Below are 16,839 nucleotides of genomic sequence, written 5' to 3' on the forward strand. Positions count from 1 at the left end.
CCAAGGTCACACATAACCTCCCAGCCTTTGCAGCATTCCGTTTTCACATCCCTTCATAAAACCACCAGCTGCTGCTGCTCCAAAGGAGCTCATGATCCATTTCCTTCTTCGGTTTAGAAACGTCAAATTGACAACTGCGTTAAAAATTCAAAAGCACATTAATTTTGTTGAAATACTTGTGTTTACGGTGGGAGAGATCCAGGATGAGAACTCACCGCCATAGACAAAGGAGGCCCGTTCATTCCTTGTGATGGTGGCAAAGGTATTCCTCCGTGGTCTCTCCGGTCAGTATTTGCTCCAATTCATTTTGGTAAATCAAAAACAAAGCAATCACTTATTTTAATTAATTGATTTATTGACGGAAGCAAAAAGACCTAGCAAACACGAACTCTGCCTGCGGGGGATCCTCACAACTCACTTGGGACAGGCCCCTCGGCCCAGGCTCGGTTGTCCAAAGAAGGTTTGGGGGAGAAACAGTGGTTGGCAGCGCCCTGGGTTTGACATGCCTCTGCGCTGCATCGTGACTGGGCACTCTGGCAGCGAAATGCCATTCGATCTTCACAACAACCCTGGGGGCCGGGGGTGGGGGCAGGTGCCGTTAGGGCTCCGTTAAGCCGAGACGCAGTGATGTGCCCAGGGTGACAGGACTAACAAGGGTCTGGGCACGACTGGAACTCAGGCCTTCCTGACTCCAGGCGCCCAGCCCGGCCAACCCCGACCCTTTACAGAGGGGGAAACTGAAGCCCAGACTGGAGAGTGACTTGTCCAAGGTCGCTAAGGCAGCTCGGGTGAGCAGCCGCATTCGAACCCAGTGCAGGCCGGATGGAGCACCGCCGCCGCAGTCTGCTGCCCCGCAGGCCGGCCCCGCCCGCACTTCCAGGACCCGGCCGGAACAACAAGCGCGTCACGCGCCCACGTGACTGCGACGCGCTCGAACTACGTGGCGTGAAGGACCCAGCTCTCCTCCAATCAGGCAGCGAGGCGCGAGGCCCCGCCCCGGCCCGGAGCCGGCCCGGGGCCTCGAGGTGGTTCCTGCGCCGCTTGCCCAACCCGGAGCCGAGCGCCCCTGAGGGCCGGCCGCCCTCCCCGCTTGGGCCGCGTTCTTGGCCGCGGGCTCCTCCCGCCCCCGGTCCCCTCCTCCCGGAGCCTCCCGCAGCCCCACACCCTCAGAGCTGCTAGCAGGGAGGCGCCGGTACGCCGGATGTGACGTCACCCCGCGGAGCCGGAAGCGGCTCCTGAGGGAGGGAGGGAAGATGGCGGAGGTGGTGAGTCCGGGGCCCGGCGCGGGGCGGGGCGAGGCGGGGCGGAGGCATCCGCAGGACGGCGGCGACTCCCCCGGCCTCCCCCATTGACCGCGGTGTCTTCCCCAGGGCGAGGTCATCGAAGGCTGCCGCCTGCCCGTGCTGCGGCGTAATCAGGATAACGAGGATGAGTGGCGTGAGTGACGGGGGGCGGAGCCAACGGGCGCCGTGGAGGCGGGGCCTGGGCGCTGGAGCCCTGCAGGGAGGGCGGGGCTTGGGGAGCGAATAGGCGTGGTTCCCCTGAGGGGCGGGGCTGAAACATACCTCGGAGGGAAGGATAAAGAGAGGGCCAGGGCTCGGGGAGGGAGGGACGTGGTCTGAGAGACTCCGGGGAGGGGGCCTGGCCAGAGGCCAAGAGACCTCCTGGGAAGGGATTAGAGAGGGGGCCTGGGGTAAATGGCAAAGGGGCGTGGCTAATTTAAGGATGGAGCCTGAGACCTCCCAGAGTGGGGCTTGGTGGGGTGTGGCTAGAACCTGAAGACTCCACCCACTCATCCACCCACCCCCGGTCTTGGGAGAGGTGAGACTTGGTCTCCAGTTTAGGATGCCTCGGGTGGAGGGCAGGGCGGGGCTAAGGACCCCTAGGAGCCAAGAGGCGGGGCCAGAGTCCTTGGCACCCCCCCTCTCCAAGGGCATTCCAAGGGCAATCTAAGGGCGGGGCCAGGGACTGGTGGGGAAGGGGCAGGACCCAAGCTAAGGAGAGGGGGTGATCTGGGCATCCTGGGGAGGGACTTGGAGGGGGAGAGAAGATACTTTTCTCCAGAGGGTAGAACCAAAGCAGGGGGTGGACATGGAGGAAGCTGGCTCCCAGGGACAAAGTGGGGTCTGTGCCCAGCACCCCTCCAAGACTCCTGCCTCTCCCTCGCAGCTTTGGCCGAGATCCTGAGTGTGAAGGACATTAGTGGCCGGAAGTTGTTCTACGTTCACTACATAGACTGTGAGTGCCACGCCCAGTGGTCCTTGGGTACAGGGCGGGTATCACAGGCATCGGGGGTTGGGAGGATGAGAAGAGCCCTGGGGGACACCTTACATCAGAACTTCTCCACTTCTGTGCAGTCAACAAGCGCCTGGATGAGTGGGTGACCCATGACAGGCTGGACCTAAAGAAGATCCAGTTTCCTAAAAAAGAGGCGAAGACCCCCACAAAAAATGGGCTCCCTGGGTCCAGACCGGGCTCCCCTGAGAGGGAGGTGGTGAGTAGAAGCAGTATCCAAATCAACCTGGAGACAGTTCCCAGGAGGATGGTCAGGCCCCGCCCCCATCTCGCTTGTCCCTGTCGTGCTTAACCCATGGTTTTGGGGCTCCTGTGCCGCAGGCTGAGGATGAGAAGGGGAACAAGGCAGCCCTGCTATAGTGGCCGCAGCCTGGAGAGGCTCTGTAGAGATTCAGGTCGGGTCAGAGGGAGGAGGTGGTGTTACTGAATCTTAGGTTTCAAAATTCAGTCACCAAACCCCACATAGCTGGGGTGGGAAGCCAGCCCAAGGGGAAGGGGTGGGGGGGTGAACCCACCTGGCTGATGGGGGCCCCCTCCTCCCCTCCCCCTCGCTCCCTTCCCCCTCCCCCAGAGGAAGACCCTGGACCTATCTCTACAGCCGGCTTCGGCCCAGGCCAGTGGGAAGACACTGCCGATCCCGGTGCAGATCACGCTCCGCTTCAACCTACCCAAGGAGCGCGAGGCCATCCCCGGCGGCGAGCCTGACCAGCCCCTCTCCTCCAGCTCCTGCCTGCAACCCAACCACCGTTCCACGGTACCCTCGGATTCCACTCTTCACCTGGAGCTCCGGAGCCCAGCTCCCTCGTCCCCACAGTTCCTTGTGAGCTCGCTTCCTTCCAAGACCCAGGTCCCCTGCCCCTTTGACCCACCTTTCTCGGTCTCTCTCTGCAGAAACGGAAAGTCGAAGTGGTTTCACCAGCAACTCCCGTGCCCAGCGAGACAGCACCAGCCTCTGTCTTCCCTCAGGTGTGTGCTTGAGACCCCCTTGGTGCCCCTGAGCCCATGCCCTTGAGACCCTCAGCTCATTCCTTCCTTCCCCCTCCTGTGTCTCCACAGAATGGTTCAGCCCGGAGGGCACTGGCTGCCCAGCCAGGACGGAAGAGGAAGTCCAACTGTCTAGGCACAGATGAGGTGAGTCTGGTAAGGGTGGAGTAAAGGGAGCCAAGTCAGGGGAGGGTGGCATGCTCATGCCTTTCCCTGCCCTGTGGCCACCGACAGGACTCACAGGATAGCTCGGACGGAATCCCGTCGGCCCCTCGCATGACAGGCAGCTTGGTGTCTGACCGCAGCCACGACGACATTGTTACCCGCATGAAGAACATCGAGTGCATCGAGCTGGGCCGCCACCGCCTCAAGCCCTGGTACTTCTCCCCATATCCCCAAGAACTAACTGCCCTACCTGTGCTCTATCTCTGCGAATTCTGTCTGAAGTATGGGAAAAGCCTCAAGTGTCTGCAGCGTCACCTGGTACGTCATTGGGGCCTCCCTCCCCTAGCCTCCTGTCACTGTCTGAGCACCTACTATATATGCTACACACTGTACTAAGCTTTGGGGAAGCAAAGAAAGACACAATCTCAGTCCTTGTCCCCAGGAGCTCACAATCAAATGGGGAGATATGTGCTTGAGTCCTCATGTCTGATGAAGAGAGAGTAGGTGGGAGAGAGCCTTAGAAGGGAGAGGCCAAGCAGTGGGTCGAGTTGGGCTCCTGCATCCGATAGGGTTTGAATTCTGCGGGAGCCAGGGATTGTCAGAGGGAAGGTGTGCCAAGGAGGCCTAGAGATGGGGGCGGTCACCAGGGATATGAGGTCCTGCTGCTCTCCCACCTGCTTTCCCTTGCCTTACAAGCACCTTCCTGGCATCTGTTTCTCAGACCAAATGTGACCTCCGACATCCCCCGGGCAATGAGATTTACCGCAAAGGCACCATCTCTTTCTTTGAAATTGATGGGCGTAAGAACAAGGTGAGGAGAGAATGGAATTAGCGGGCTGGGTGGTGGTCGGGTTCCTCTGAGACAGACCCAGCTCCCAAGGCTGGACTTGAGATGCTAACTGATGCTATGGCAAGCTGCTCATTGAATTCAGTGAGTGTGGGCAGGGCAGGGACAGGGCTGCCTGGACCTGGCTCTAACTGCAGGTCAAGGCTGCTGAGATGGCTACTAGGGCCAGTGCCCTTACAGTTAGAAGGGGCCAGAGTGGGGGAGGGCGGGCTTGCCCTTGCTGGGAGGGAAAAAGAGCCCCTGTGAGGCACCTGTTGTAGTTGAAGCAGTGCTGGAGAGGACAGACAGACAGAGGAGACTGGTCAAGGCCTTATAGAGGAATGGGTTACGTTGGGGGAGGAGGCATCCCCGCACACAGAGCTGGGCATGCCTGATTTTGCTTACGTCTTCTCTACCTTCGGAGGGGCCTGAGCACACCCATGCTATGGTGCTGATGGCTACTCCCTCTTCTCCCCTTAGAGTTATTCCCAGAACCTCTGCCTTTTGGCCAAGTGTTTCCTGGACCACAAGACCCTGTACTATGACACAGATCCATTCCTGTTCTATGTCATGACTGAGTATGACTGCAAGGGTTTCCACATCGTCGGCTACTTCTCCAAGGTCAGCCTCTGGGTCCCAGACCCAGCTGTCTTTTGCCCATGGTGCTGCCCTTCCCCAGCTCTTGTCCTCTCTCTGCCTGAAGCCCACTGTGATGCTCATGGTGCCCTCCCCACAGCCCACTCTCATGCTCACAGTGTCTTCTCCCTTCCCTCAGCCTACTCTCATGTTCACAGTGTCCTCTCCCTCCTTTAGGAAAAAGAGTCCACAGAGGATTACAATGTAGCCTGCATTCTGACCCTGCCTCCATACCAGCGGCGTGGCTATGGCAAGCTGCTCATTGAATTCAGTGAGTGTGGGCAGGGCAGGGACAGGGCTGCCTGGACCTGGCTCTAACTGCAGGTCAAGGCTGCTGAGGTGGCTACTAGGGCCAGTGTCCTTACAGTTAGAAGGGGCCAGAGTGGGGGAGGGCGGGCTTGCCCTTGCTGGGAGGGAAAAAGAGCCCCTGTGAGGCACCTGTTGTAGTTGAAGCAGTGCTGGAGAGGACAGACAGACAGAGGAGACTGGTCAAGGCCTTGTAGAGGAATGGGTTACATTGGGGGAGGAGGCATCCCCGCACACAGAGCTGGGCATGCTTGATTTTGCTCATGTCTTCTTTACCAAGGAGAAAGATCTTTCCCAGAAGGCACCATAACCCAGGTGGTCAGTGATCAGTAAGGCCCAGATGAACTCCATCCCAAGGGTCCTGAGGAGAGGAGGATGGGTGGAGGTGGAAACAGGATGGGAGCAGGGCAGGTACAGATGTCCTGACCTTGTATGGCAGGAGGGGCGGAAGTCTGTGCCCTGGTCAGTGAGTCTGACTTTGATGATCTGCTCAGGAGCCTTCCCCAGGAATCAAAGTGATGCTTTGACAGACGCAGACAAAGAAATAGTGATCAGGAGAGATCTTGGTCCTGTCTGACTGATGGTGTTTTCTTATTTGGGTGTTTACGTAGGTTTTAGTAAAACATCTGCTGCAGCGTCTTATGCTCTTCCTGTAGAAAAGATGAGATGTGGTGTAGACAATGAGTTAGACAGACTTGGTTGAAGGGCTGATCTCACAGAACAGGGCATGGTTTAGTGTCTTCTTGGCAGGTCTGCAGAGGAGTGCTCCAGGAATCTGACTTGGGCTTTGTGCTATCTGACGTTTTCTCAGTGTCTTGGATAAAGACATAGATGGTCTTCAGACCTCAGAGGTCAGAGAGAGTTCTCCACCTCCCTCTCCCGCCCCCCCAGAGGACAGAGCCAAGCTCTGAAAGGAGAGACTGGAGCACTGGGCCAAATGTCATCAGACAAGATTGGGTAGGGATGAAGGTCAGGTTTTGCAGCTAGATTTAAACGGTTGTCATGAGTATGAGGTGCGTGTGTGGTGGGGGGGGATGCAGGGGGATAGACAGTGGTTTGTCTGACAAAATTCTGGGGGCATCAGTGCCTGTGAGCTCTAGAGGAGAGTGAGATGGGGTGACCAAGGAAGCTCATAGGCCGTGCTAAAAGACACCTGGCCCCTGGGATGAGGACCCTGGTCAGCCTTGTCTGGAGGATTAGGTTCATGTCTGGGGTTCTCTGTTTAAGGAAGTGAAGAAAGTGGAGTGTCCAGAGCAGGGCAGCCAGGATGATGGAGGGTCCAGAGTCCAGGCCCAGGTGCTGGAGAAGTGGAGATATGGCGGGGGAGGGGAATTGAGTCTTCTAGTATCTGCCTTCATGGGGTGGGGAGCAGAGGGCCGTGTGTGCATGCATGCCCGCCTTCATGGTGGTGTTCGGGGGCCCACCTGTCAGGGATGTCTGGGCTGACCCCTCTCACTCTGAGGCCTCTTTATTCCGCTTGTCTGGTCACAGCTTCAGAGTTCTCAGCTGCCAAATCCAATGGCCTTTTCTCAGTCCCCATTCCTCTGGACCTCTGTGGCCCTGGACAGTCATTCTCTCCTGTTCAGGTGTCCAGAACACCTCCACCCCCACCCCTCTGTCTCCTCTACTGGATCCTCCTCCAGACCCTGCCCTTTCACCATTGCCATTCCTCATGGCTCTGGCCTGCGCCCCCTTCTCTTTCTAGTCTACTTTACCCAGTGACCTTGTTAGCTCTCATGGATTTAACGGCCATCTCTAGGCTGAGGAGTCTTGCATCTGCAGATGTCCCACAGCCTTTCAGACATCTCAGATTGGATGTCCAGTAGATGCCTTACACTCAACACGCTCAGAACAAAAGTCCCCTCAGGTCTCCCCGCAATTTTACTCTCTCCAACCCCAGGGTGGGTAGATGGCAAGGGCAGATATACAGAAGGTCTTGGATGGGCCTCAGCATGATCCTGAATAAACAGCTTAGAGAGAGGAGAAAACCCTGGCAACAAAGGGTGGCTTTCCTCCATAGATAGATGCCCCAGTGCTCCATGGGTGAGCTCCCTCTCTGGGCAGTGCCAAGCTGTCTTGGGAAGAGGCCCCAGTCTCAAAGGAGAGTGGTCTGTCTTGGAGGGTGCCAGGCCGGGCGTTTTCTTTCCCAGGATTTCCCTCTTCTCCTTCCTAAATTATAGCTGGCCAGAGGACTTCAAGGGCCCCCCAAGTGTCTCCTCCTTCCCACAGAGTCTGTATTTCTCAAAATACTTGGATTTTTTTCTTTTCAAAGCACTTTGTGGTACTTCCTGACCATCCTCCTAAGGATGGCCTGAAGTGGATAGCCACATGATCTCCTGGACAGCCTCCAAGGGTCCCTTTTATTGTGGGAGGCCTGGTAGACTCTCCTGCCCTTCTCAGCCGGCTCCTGTGACTCGGGTCTGGCAGCTGGGCACATCTCAGGTGCCTTCCTTATCCTCGGTGTTCTTCCTCTTGCCTTCCCCCGATTCTTATTAGAGCTGGATGAGGCAGAGGTGCTTTACCTGCTGCTGAAGTGAGCCTTGGAAAGGCCCTCACCCTCACCAGGGGGACCAGACTCAGGGGATTCTCAGAGGCTGCCACGTCCTCATGAATTAGCCTCGAGTAAAGCCTTCCAGTGTTTGAGGGGATTCTTCTGTGGGAGTGGAGTCCCCAGAAACAGAGCCAGGAGCCACCTAGGGAAGGCGCAGGACACAGATTTTGGCTTGGACAATATGCCTGACTCTTGGAGCTCTCCTAGTGTGAAACATGGGCTTCCTTGGGAGGGTTGTCAGAAGTTGAGAGTGGAATCCGTGGAATCAAAATGAGGTCTGGGCCAGTGGTGGACCAGCCTAGGCCTGGTGGGAGCAGGAATTTGCTCTATTGTTTGACGGGGGCGGTGCCACATCTGTTCTTTCTCGAGAGCTGAGGTAGAGAGGAAATGCAGATCCAAGGAGAAGCTGGTCTGCTTCTTTATGTAGTGTCCTGAGTTGGCACCTTTAAAGAGGGGGGGACTACAGCCCTTCTCTCTTTTTGCCCCCCTTTGAAGGTTTTGCAGAAGCCAGCTGGCCATTCCTCACACCTGAAGTCTTTGGTTTCCTGTCAGTGTCTGCTTCCCGGGGTGGGGTGTGTGCAGGGAATTCTGAGGGAGGGCCCTGAAGGAGCTGGGACCTCCCCTGTAAATTGAGGGGGTTAAATGCAGGCATTTCAAAGTGTGGGTGTCCATCCCAGCAGCCTCAGCACCTCGGACCCTTGCCAAGTGGCCCTCATTTCCGGGTAACCTTTGAGTGCCCAGCATCAGAGCTTGTTTATGAATGAATTCTCCCCAACTCTTTTCTCCCCTTTCCTTGTAGGCTATGAGTTGTCTAAGGTGGAAGGAAAGACAGGAACCCCCGAAAAGCCCCTATCAGACCTTGGTCTCCTGTCCTATCGCAGTTACTGGTCACAGACCATCCTGGAGATTCTCATGGGACTCAAATCAGAAAGTGGTGAACGGCCCCAGATCACAATCAAGTGAGCCCTCTCCCTGTGTGTGTGTGTGGTGGGGGTGGGAGTGGGCAGGATGGCCTGTGACCCCATGCCTATTCCCTGCAGTGAGATTAGCGAGATCACCAGCATCAAAAAGGAAGATGTCATCTCCACCCTGCAATACCTCAATCTCATCAACTACTACAAGGTAGGGAAGGCGGGACAGGGGCGGGGCAGCCCAGAGGGCACCAGGGCTCCCTCCTCTGGGGAAAACCAAGGCTGCTTTGGTGGTGGATGACCAGAGCCTGCTGGAAGGGTACCAGGCCTCCACCTTCTTATTCTTTTTTTTCCAATCAACCTCCCCCACTCCCCATTGGAAAAGGATGGGTGGGTAGGGGAGCCAAACCTCTAGTACCTGCTATGTTTCCTCAAGCAACCCTCCCTCATTGGCCATGTCCAAGATGGCATCTCCTCCTTGGTCCTCTGGGCCCCTGACTTGTCATTGAGAATTGGACGCTTTTGGGTGTCTCTGACTCCATGCCCCATCATTATTCCTGTGCCATGGCTTGTTCACCCTTCCTCACTGGGGATGGATACCCCTCAGTTTACAATGCTTTGCCCCCTAAGAAAGATGGCTGTAAACACTGGGTCCTGGCCTGCAGGGTCAGAGGACACGTACATGTGTTTTCTGTGACTTTCTGGGCCTTGTGCTAATGCTCTCTGGAGTCGCAGGGGCCCAGCTCATAGCTGCACCCCAAAGTTCCTCCAACATTCTGGTGTTTTCCTTCTTTGCTGACTTTGTCCTTCCTTCAATCCCACTTCACTGGACTTGACCTGCCTCCTTCCCTCCCCAAGGGACAGTACATCCTGACGCTGTCAGAGGACATTGTGGATGGCCACGAGCGGGCCATGCTGAAACGGCTTTTGCGCATTGACTCCAAATGTCTACACTTCACCCCCAAGGACTGGAGCAAACGGGGAAAGTGGTGACCTTTTCCCCTTCCCCCATGCCACGTTCCATGGCCATGCGGGCTGGACTGAATAGGACCCTGGTCAGAAAGGCCTTGTCTAGGCTCAGCTCAGCCCTGAGCATTTGAGCCAGTGCTGGGAAGATAAACAGATCAGGGGCTGGAGATTCTGCTGCCTCCGATTGGATGCTGGATGCTCTGCCCACCAGGGGCTGCTGGGGCTTGGGCCCCTGTGTACAGAAAGCTGGGCAGCTGTGTATAGTGATGGGGGGAGGCTGGGCAGGGGTGTACAGATGTTTTGTAAAGTGTGAGCCAGAAGGGCTGCAGGAGAGGTGCAGCCTGGACAATAAACTGTTTGTACAGACCCCAGGCTCCTTCTTCGGGACAGGAAGGGGCAGATTCCACACCCACGCACAATTCCCAGATTTTATTTTATTGGGAAGGAAGGAGACAAACGAGTTTGGGCTCCAGAGTTGCTGCCTCAGTTGTCCTCAGCCACAGGTGCATGAATCTGTAAGGGACAGAGAAGATCTGCAGGCCCAGGTCTCGTGCCACTCCCCAGGACGGTCCCAGATCGCTGCCCCCCACCCCCAGCATGGGCTGCAGGATACCCCTGGGCTTGAGCCTGGCAGCCAGTGACTCACTGCACTGATGCCAGAGGCTGCCCCAGGACAGGTCCCTGAGGGCTGAAGGGCCTTCTGGAAACTTGAATTGAGGGCCCCCCTTCCCAGTCCAGACACTTATCCAGAGTCCCCCCAGGTGGAAGGGAGAGGAGCTCTCCCTTTCAGTGATGGGCATTGAATGGGGCATAGGAGAAGGGTCCACAGAAAAGGGGTTGGGGGTTCCTGAGCTGGATTACTCACAGCAGTGGCCAGGCTGGGCCAGCTTAGGGCTCCGTGCATCCTGGCATCTGGCCCAGGGGGGTTCTCCAGGCCCCAAAGGGTAAAGCTGCTGAAGGTGCCAATGGCCTGGACACTCCGATCCTGAGGAATGACCAGTAATGCTGAGATGGGATCCTGCTCCCCCCCCCCCCCCCGAAATGCCCACGGACCTCTGGATGGCCCCACTCCCACGATGCCCACTGACCTCTGGCCCCTTGGACTTGTCTTCCCGAAGCACCAGCCCCACGTAGCCCGAGGGCAGGGTCACCTCCTCCCCCTGCAGGCTGCGGCCCCGGAAGGACACCACTGGCCCTGGGGGGGGGGGGGGGACACCACGGGTCAGTGACGCGGCCCCCCGCAGGCACTGAGTTTATCCAGGCCCTACCAGGAATCCCTCAGCCCCTCTGGATCTCCGCTTCTTGCTGTCTGTGAAATGGGCGCCCCTGCACTCCAGCACCTTCCCGGGCTCAGACGCCGGACAGTCCCGCCCAGCTCCCCCCCCTCCCCCGGGAAGGCTTCTCCGCCGCAGGGGGTGGGGCAGTTGTGCCCAAAGGAGGCTGGATTCGAATCCCTGCTGTCACTGTTACAAGTCTGTGAGCTCCAGGGGGGCTCTGCACGCAGCAGGTGCTTAATAACTGCACGAACTCCGAGGCAACCAGGATTCCTCATTGCACCCCTCACCCCGCCCAGCGCTGGGCGGGAGGGGCAGGTCTCCTCTTCCTCCGCCTCTCCCCCAGTTTGAGGCCCCTCCCACCCCGCCGACAAACAGCTGGCTTCGCTTCCCCACCCACGCCAAGCCAGGTTTCTGGGCGGGCCTCGTGGCGAGTGCACACACAGAGAGCAATGACATCACCTAAGAGCTTCTCCCGCTCGGCCCCCTCCCCGTTATTCCGCGGGCCGATGGGAAATGTAGTCCATTCCCACCCAGCCTCATCACGCATGCTCTTGGCACCTGAGGGCCCCGGCCGAATGGCCGGGCTGAAGAAGCGACTGACGGCGGCGGGCCCGTCGTGCTGGATGTCGCACGGCAGCAGGTGCAGCGGCGTCGGCTCCGCGGCTCTCACGGAGCTCGGCTGCAGCCGGATAAGGCCCGGGACCGCGGGGGCTGCGCCGTCCGGCATCCCTTCCCTGTGCGCGTGCGCTGCTGTGGAGAGCGCGCTTGGAACTCGCGCCGAAAGCCTCTGCGCTTGCGCTCTGCGTGCGACGTTACGGGAGCCGTAGGCAGTAGTCGCCAGGCGTGCTGACGTCACTAGCCTTACGTGCCGAAATTCACTAGAACTAGTTCTAGTGCTTCGTGGGTAGTTGTGAGATTCCTGCATCGCTGAGCTCTCCAGCTCTCTGTAAGCCTAGACCAGCCCCAGGGCGCTGCTGCCCCAGCCTTCCCAGACCAGGGGACAGGCCCGTGAAGCCCCTGGAGGACCAGGCGTGGGGGCCTCATTTCTTTTCCTTTAAATTCAGGCTTCCTTTAGTTGCGAATTCTCCCCCACCCACCGAGAAAGCAAAAAACCCAAACTGGTCACGTTTATTACCAGCAGAATCACAGAGGTCCGCTCTGCGCCCAGAGGAGGGCTCGCGGCTGGGCAGGCCCCCAGGCCGGAAGGGCGCGGGTCTCCACGACGCTGTCCCGAGAAGTCGTCGGAGGGATCCCGGGGCCCGGGGCACATCGCAGCTCCGGCCATTGCCGCCCCCATTTAGGGAAGCAGCATGAGGTCGTGGAAAGTGGGGGGGGCCGAATTTGGAGTGCAGCGCTGTCTCCTGAGGGCTGGGGGGCAAGTCCCCTCTTGGCCTGTCTGTGCAGTCTGGATTCAGTCAGAGGGCCACACTGAGCACCTCGAGGTTGCACGTTCCCCACCCTTAGTCCCCTTTCAGCCCCAAATCTACGGTCCTGTGATCGCTGAGATTACTTAAAAGATGGCCAGCTGTGCCACATAGGGAAGACAACCTTCAGGAAACATTAATTTGCCTAAAGGGTCCCCCCACACTGTGCCAACCCTATACCCAGCCCCCTTTATACCAGAGTAAAAAAGCCACGGACTTTTCACCAGTAAACCAGCCTTTATGAACAGGGGGAATGAGCAGCAGGAACGCTAATCTCCACTTTGCCCCACCCTGAGAATCAGTCCCTGTTTCCCCCCAACCAGTGTCCCCCAGCAAGGGTCACCCTCCCTGCTCAGGCAGCAGCCCCCAAACCTCGAAGATATTCCCCAGCCAGAGGCAATATGGCCCAGTCATCAGTCCTCAGGGTCACCCTCACCCCGTCCTCCCCAACAGCCTCCAGGTGCAGCAACAGCTGAGAGCTGGGGGGCAGACAGATCGCTACCTGGTAACTGGTGGGTGGCATGGCAGACATGACAAAAGGCTCCCAGTGCTTGGTCACCAGAGTCTCTAGTGCCTGGCCCTGCCAAGGGCCCCACATGCAACTCTCTGCTCCCCCAGGAAGGCAGGAGGCCCAGAGTTCATGGAAGGTATGAGGGTGGGTCCCATCCAGAGAAGATGATGGCAAAGGCAGAAAGAGGTCAGCAAAAGCTACAGGAAGGCTGGGCAGCTGTGCGTAGCAGGTGAGGCCGCTGGGGGTGGCATAGAGGACACTGATGTCCAGGAGGGCCGGATAGGGGCGCCGGGGCTCTAGAGGAAGAAGGAGCAGCTTGGGGGAAGCACCAGGGCGAAGGCAGGGGACCCGGATGGCCTCCAGTGGCTCATAGTGTGGCCCCAGGACTCGGAAGCGTAGCTCCAGTGAATAGAGGATCTCAGAGGCTTCTACTGTGAGGCCCAGGACCACAGGGGGCCCCTTGGCCTGCTGGGGAACACGCTTCAGCTGCAGGGGGGCCTGGGCTTCCTGGACAGTCAGAGATGAGGCAAAGCCTTCATTCTCTTCCACCAGGGAAGAGCACAGCATGGGCATGGAGCGTGTGGGGCCCAGGGCTGAGCCCAGCTTGGACCCTGACAGGTGGGTGAACAGGTTGTAATAGAGGCGGCCCCGATCTCGGCTGTCAGGGTCATCCAGGCCCCGGGCCAGCTCCTGCAGCAGATTTGCCAGGTCTCGGGGTTGGGCCCTGATGAGGCCTGTCCCCCTGAGGAGAGCCCGGCAGGCCCCAAGAAGGGCCTGCTCCCAGGCCCAGTCCCCAGTCTGTCCTAGGGCTGCCCATAGGAAGGCCAGTGTGGGGCCCAAGGGTTGGCCCCCAGCTACCTTGGTGAGTATCTGCAAGTGCCACTGGAGGGCTTGGGCCCCACCTGTCCCAGCCACTGCCACCTGCTGCAAGGCTTTGCCCAGGGGCTCTGCCAACACCTCTCCAGCCTGCTCTAGAAGGTCTACAAAGTGGGGGGCCAGGCAGGGCCGGGCTTGGTAGAGCTCTGCAAGGCCCTTTGTGAGCTGAGCCAGGGCCCCTGGGTGGCTGGCTAAGCAGCGAGTAGCCAGGTAGGAGGCTCGGAAGCACAGAGTGGCTGAACTCCGGGGGCCCCCTGGCTGAGCTGCCCCCTGCCTCAAGCTAGCCAGCAGCTCCTGTAGATACCCTAGGGCTTGGTCCTCAGTGCCCTGGCAGTCCCTATTCCCATCAGCACCCAGCTCCTCCCCACACAGGAGACACAGAAGATGCAGCCGGGCTAGTAGATCAGGGGGGTCCTGCAGCAGACTGGGCAGAAGACCTGTGGCCAGGCTGGGGGTGAGCAGAACCGGGGCACCTTCCTCCCCTGCAGGACCCAAGGGCCAGTTCTCAGGGAAGTGCAGGAGGCAATGGAGATAGAAGAGGCGGGCAGGGGGTGGCAGGGCTGGGTGCTGGGCAGCACCCACCAGCCTCCGAAGTAGAAGCGCCTCATCCTGGGCTGTGAAGAGGGCCTCTCCAAAGGCATCCTTCGAGGCCAGCACCGCATGCAGCAGGGACACCCTGGCTGTGCCCAGCAGCCGCACCAGCTGCGGTTTCAGCAGGGCAGGGGGCTGACCCCGAACGGCCCTCAGCACCTGGCTCAGCTGCTGTAGCATCTGGGCCTGGGCTGGCGGGGTCAGCAGGTAGGAGGCATCCAGCAGTTGAGATACAGCAGCCCGCAGCTCCCGGGCCTCAGGTGGGGTAAGATCCAGGGGTCCAGCAACTGGCTCTGGCCAGTCTCCTTCCTGGCCTGAAGGCTCTTCCCGGGCCAGGGTGCAGTTCCATGGCCCAGGCCACTGGACTCCTGGGGCCTCCAGGTTCCAGTCCCAGGCCTGGCCCTCTCCATGTTGGGGCCCTGTTCTAGTGGTCAGCAGCCCTTGCAGTCCCATTGGGGCCTGGGTACCCACCCGAGCCAGGGTCCCAAGGGCATTGCGCAGAGTCAGCACAAAGAGCAGGCAGTGGGCTTGGGTACCCAGGGTGTCCTGCAGAGCCCGCAGCAGCCCCAGCTGGCAGGCGAGCAACCCCGGGTGACAGCTTTCCAGCTCCCGAAGACACTCACATGCAGTGGCCTGCAGGGCTCGCTCCTCCCGCCCTGTGGCCCGGCCTGCAGCTGCCCGCAACAACATGTGCAGCAGGCGGGATGTGGCAGCAGAGGCTGGACCCAAGGCTCCACAGGCTGCCAGGACGCTAGTGGTGGCCAGCAGGAGGGGCCGGCGGAAGGCCACAGGCCGCGGGGGCAGGAGGGCCAGCGTGTCCAGTAGTGTGGAGGCTGCTGCCTCGGCTGTGGTAGGGTCAGGCCACAGCTGCGTGGGGAGCTCCATGATCACAGATAGCAGAGAGACCTGGGAAGGGAGAGTTGAGTCCGGCTGGACCCCTGGGCTCCTGCCCAGCGGTCATGAGGAGGGTCGGGGAGCATGGTGGCTTAGGGATCTGGGGGGGGACTGAGGCATGTCAGAGGCTGGGGTGAGCTGAGGGGCCAAAAGGTGGTGAACCAGAGGTCTGCGGGGGCCAAGGTGGGTTATGGTGCTAGGTTGAGCAGGCAGATGAAGGTGGGGGCAGTCCTCAGGGCTTGGTGGACAGGGGATCTGGTGGGTCAGGGGCTGGGGTGAGCTGAGGGGGCTAAGGAAGAGCAGTGGGCCGGGGATCTGGGGGTCTAGGGCACCCAGGGGTCGGGGCCCGGGGCTCCCACCTTGGTGGGTTCGCTCAGCCTCTCACTGCGCAGCTCGCTCAGCAGCTCGGCGGCCAGAGCCTCTGCCCCGGCCCTGGCCACGAAGGCGGCGGGGCTGGCCCGCAGCGCCGCGATCACCCGGGCCCAGGCGTCCCCGCTGCGCCGAGCCATGGCCCCGCACCCCGCGGCTGCGGAGGGGGCCGATTCCTACCGCCGGAGACCTCGCTTCTCCGGCTTCTCCCCCCCGCAAGCGCGGCTCTCCTTCCTGGTTCCCTCTCCGTCCGCCAGGAGGGGTCCGAGGCCGCAGGACCTGCCCCGCCCCGCCCCCTCCCATCCTCGCGTGCCCAAGTCACCCCGGAAAGCCAGGCGGGCGGGGAGAGGGGTGCCGAGGCCGAGGGTCCGCGCACGTGGGCGCGCTCGCCGGGGCCGGAGCGCCTGGCAGGCCCCCGCCCCGGGAAAGGGCACGGAGAGGGGCGAGGGCGGGGTCGCCTGAGCTGGCGCGAGGCTCTTTAGCAGGCCCGGCCCGCCCGTCCGCCCCTGCCGGCACCGAAACCCGGGCGCCGCCCCCGCCCCCTAACGGGCCGGCCCGAGGGCGGGGCGGGGCAGTAACGGGGCGGCCCCGGCGGGGGGCCGGGCAGGCGCCGGCTCGTCGGTTTCGCTGGGGCTGAGTAACTGTTACAATGTTACCCCGTCGCCGCCGCGCGGGGGGACCCCGCCTCTCCCCGAAACCGCGGGGCGTGGGGGCGGGCCGGGCCAGGCGCCTGCCGGCCCGCGAGCCCCGGCCTCCGCCTCCGGGGAGCCCCCCAGGACTGCCCCCAACACTGGCCTGCTTCCCCCTCCCCTAGTCAGGGGAGCCCATGGCTAACCCCCTCCAGGAAACGGGCCCCTGGGACCCGGGGCCTGGGCGGGGCCGAGCATGCCCCGAGAGCCCCACCTGGGAGTCTGCGGGCCGGCCCGCTCCCAGAACCTGTCTGGCCGGCCTGGGTTTGGCCTTGTGAACCCCACCCCGGGACCCGGGGCTCTGCTCCCTGGCAGGCTGGGGGCAGTGGGCGCCCTGGTTCCTTCCCGGGGCAGCTGGCCAGGCTGGAGGACAACCCTGACTGACCCAGGAGCCTCCTGGGACTCTGCAGACCTCTCCCACCCCTCATAATAAATGCACCCAACGGTAGAGCTGCCTGGCCTAGGGGACGGGGTCTGGAACATAGAAGGAAGACGAGTTCCATCCTGCCTGGGAGGGGCCTTAGGAAACAGACCCCGGGAATGTCACAGCTGGGGGGCCCCTTTG

General features: G+C 60.5%; 3 protein-coding genes across 6 annotated transcripts; 1 reads left to right on the top strand and 2 right to left on the bottom strand.

Moving 5' to 3' along the window:
- Positions 1–983: 983 nt before the first annotated feature.
- On the top strand, positions 984–10,009 carry KAT5 (lysine acetyltransferase 5). 3 transcript variants are annotated; one of them, XM_072639125.1, is made up of 14 exons: positions 984–1,265; positions 1,371–1,437; positions 2,170–2,238; positions 2,358–2,494; positions 2,867–3,049; positions 3,187–3,261; positions 3,352–3,426; positions 3,514–3,762; positions 4,166–4,255; positions 4,751–4,891; positions 5,084–5,177; positions 8,563–8,722; positions 8,804–8,885; positions 9,533–10,009. In XM_072639125.1, exons 1-14 carry the CDS (start codon positions 1,254–1,256, stop codon positions 9,665–9,667), a joined length of 1,569 nt encoding a protein of 522 aa, XP_072495226.1. In that variant the 5' UTR covers positions 984–1,253; the 3' UTR covers positions 9,668–10,009. The 3 variants fall into 3 exon arrangements, with proteins under 3 accessions (XP_072495226.1, XP_072495227.1, XP_072495228.1); XM_072639126.1 differs by having other exon boundaries at positions 1,004–1,265; positions 2,894–3,049; XM_072639127.1 differs by lacking the exon at positions 2,867–3,049 and having other exon boundaries at positions 1,125–1,265.
- Positions 10,010–10,057: 48 nt separating this feature from the next.
- Positions 10,058–11,911, bottom strand: RNASEH2C (ribonuclease H2 subunit C). Of its 2 annotated transcripts, XM_072639128.1 has the most exons (4): positions 11,479–11,860; positions 10,732–10,838; positions 10,509–10,628; positions 10,058–10,156 (listed from the first exon to the last, which is right to left on the bottom strand). In XM_072639128.1, the coding sequence occupies exons 1-4, from the start codon at positions 11,843–11,845 to the stop codon at positions 10,127–10,129; spliced, it is 624 nt and encodes a 207-aa protein (XP_072495229.1). In that variant the 5' UTR covers positions 11,846–11,860; the 3' UTR covers positions 10,058–10,126. The 2 variants fall into 2 exon arrangements, with proteins under 2 accessions (XP_072495229.1, XP_072495230.1); XM_072639129.1 differs by lacking the exon at positions 10,732–10,838 and having other exon boundaries at positions 11,479–11,911.
- Positions 11,912–12,561: 650 nt separating this feature from the next.
- On the bottom strand, positions 12,562–16,120 carry AP5B1 (adaptor related protein complex 5 subunit beta 1). Its single transcript, XM_072639124.1, has 2 exons — positions 15,576–16,120; positions 12,562–15,228 (listed from the first exon to the last, which is right to left on the bottom strand). Exons 1-2 carry the CDS (start codon positions 15,723–15,725, stop codon positions 12,697–12,699), a joined length of 2,682 nt encoding a protein of 893 aa, XP_072495225.1. The 5' UTR covers positions 15,726–16,120; the 3' UTR covers positions 12,562–12,696.
- Positions 16,121–16,839: the final 719 nt, after the last annotated feature.

Source organism: Notamacropus eugenii, chromosome 2 (genome assembly GCF_028372415.1).
Source record: "Notamacropus eugenii isolate mMacEug1 chromosome 2, mMacEug1.pri_v2, whole genome shotgun sequence".
NCBI classification, from domain to species: domain Eukaryota; kingdom Metazoa; phylum Chordata; class Mammalia; order Diprotodontia; family Macropodidae; genus Notamacropus; species Notamacropus eugenii.

Excerpts from the sequence above, each read along its gene's own strand:
- RNASEH2C (XM_072639128.1), bottom strand. The coding sequence starts at position 11,845 with ATGCAGGAATCTCACAACTACCCACGAAGCACTAGAACTAGTTCTAGT. Across the intron at positions 10,839-11,478 it reads CATTCGGCCGGGGCCCTCAG|GGCCAGTGGTGTCCTTCCGG; the intron begins GTGCCAAGAGCA and ends CCCCCCCCCCAG. Across the intron at positions 10,157-10,508 it reads GGCCCAGCCTGGCCACTGCT|ATTCATGCACCTGTGGCTGA; the intron begins GTGAGTAATCCA and ends TGTCCCTTACAG.
- AP5B1 (XM_072639124.1), bottom strand. The coding sequence starts at position 15,725 with ATGGCTCGGCGCAGCGGGGACGCCTGGGCCCGGGTGATCGCGGCGCTG. Across the intron at positions 15,229-15,575 it reads GGCTGAGCGAACCCACCAAG|GTCTCTCTGCTATCTGTGAT; the intron begins GTGGGAGCCCCG and ends CTCCCTTCCCAG.
- KAT5 (XM_072639125.1), top strand. Across the intron at positions 2,495-2,866 it reads GCTCCCCTGAGAGGGAGGTG|AGGAAGACCCTGGACCTATC; the intron begins GTGAGTAGAAGC and ends CCCCTCCCCCAG. Across the intron at positions 4,256-4,750 it reads TTGATGGGCGTAAGAACAAG|AGTTATTCCCAGAACCTCTG; the intron begins GTGAGGAGAGAA and ends TTCTCCCCTTAG.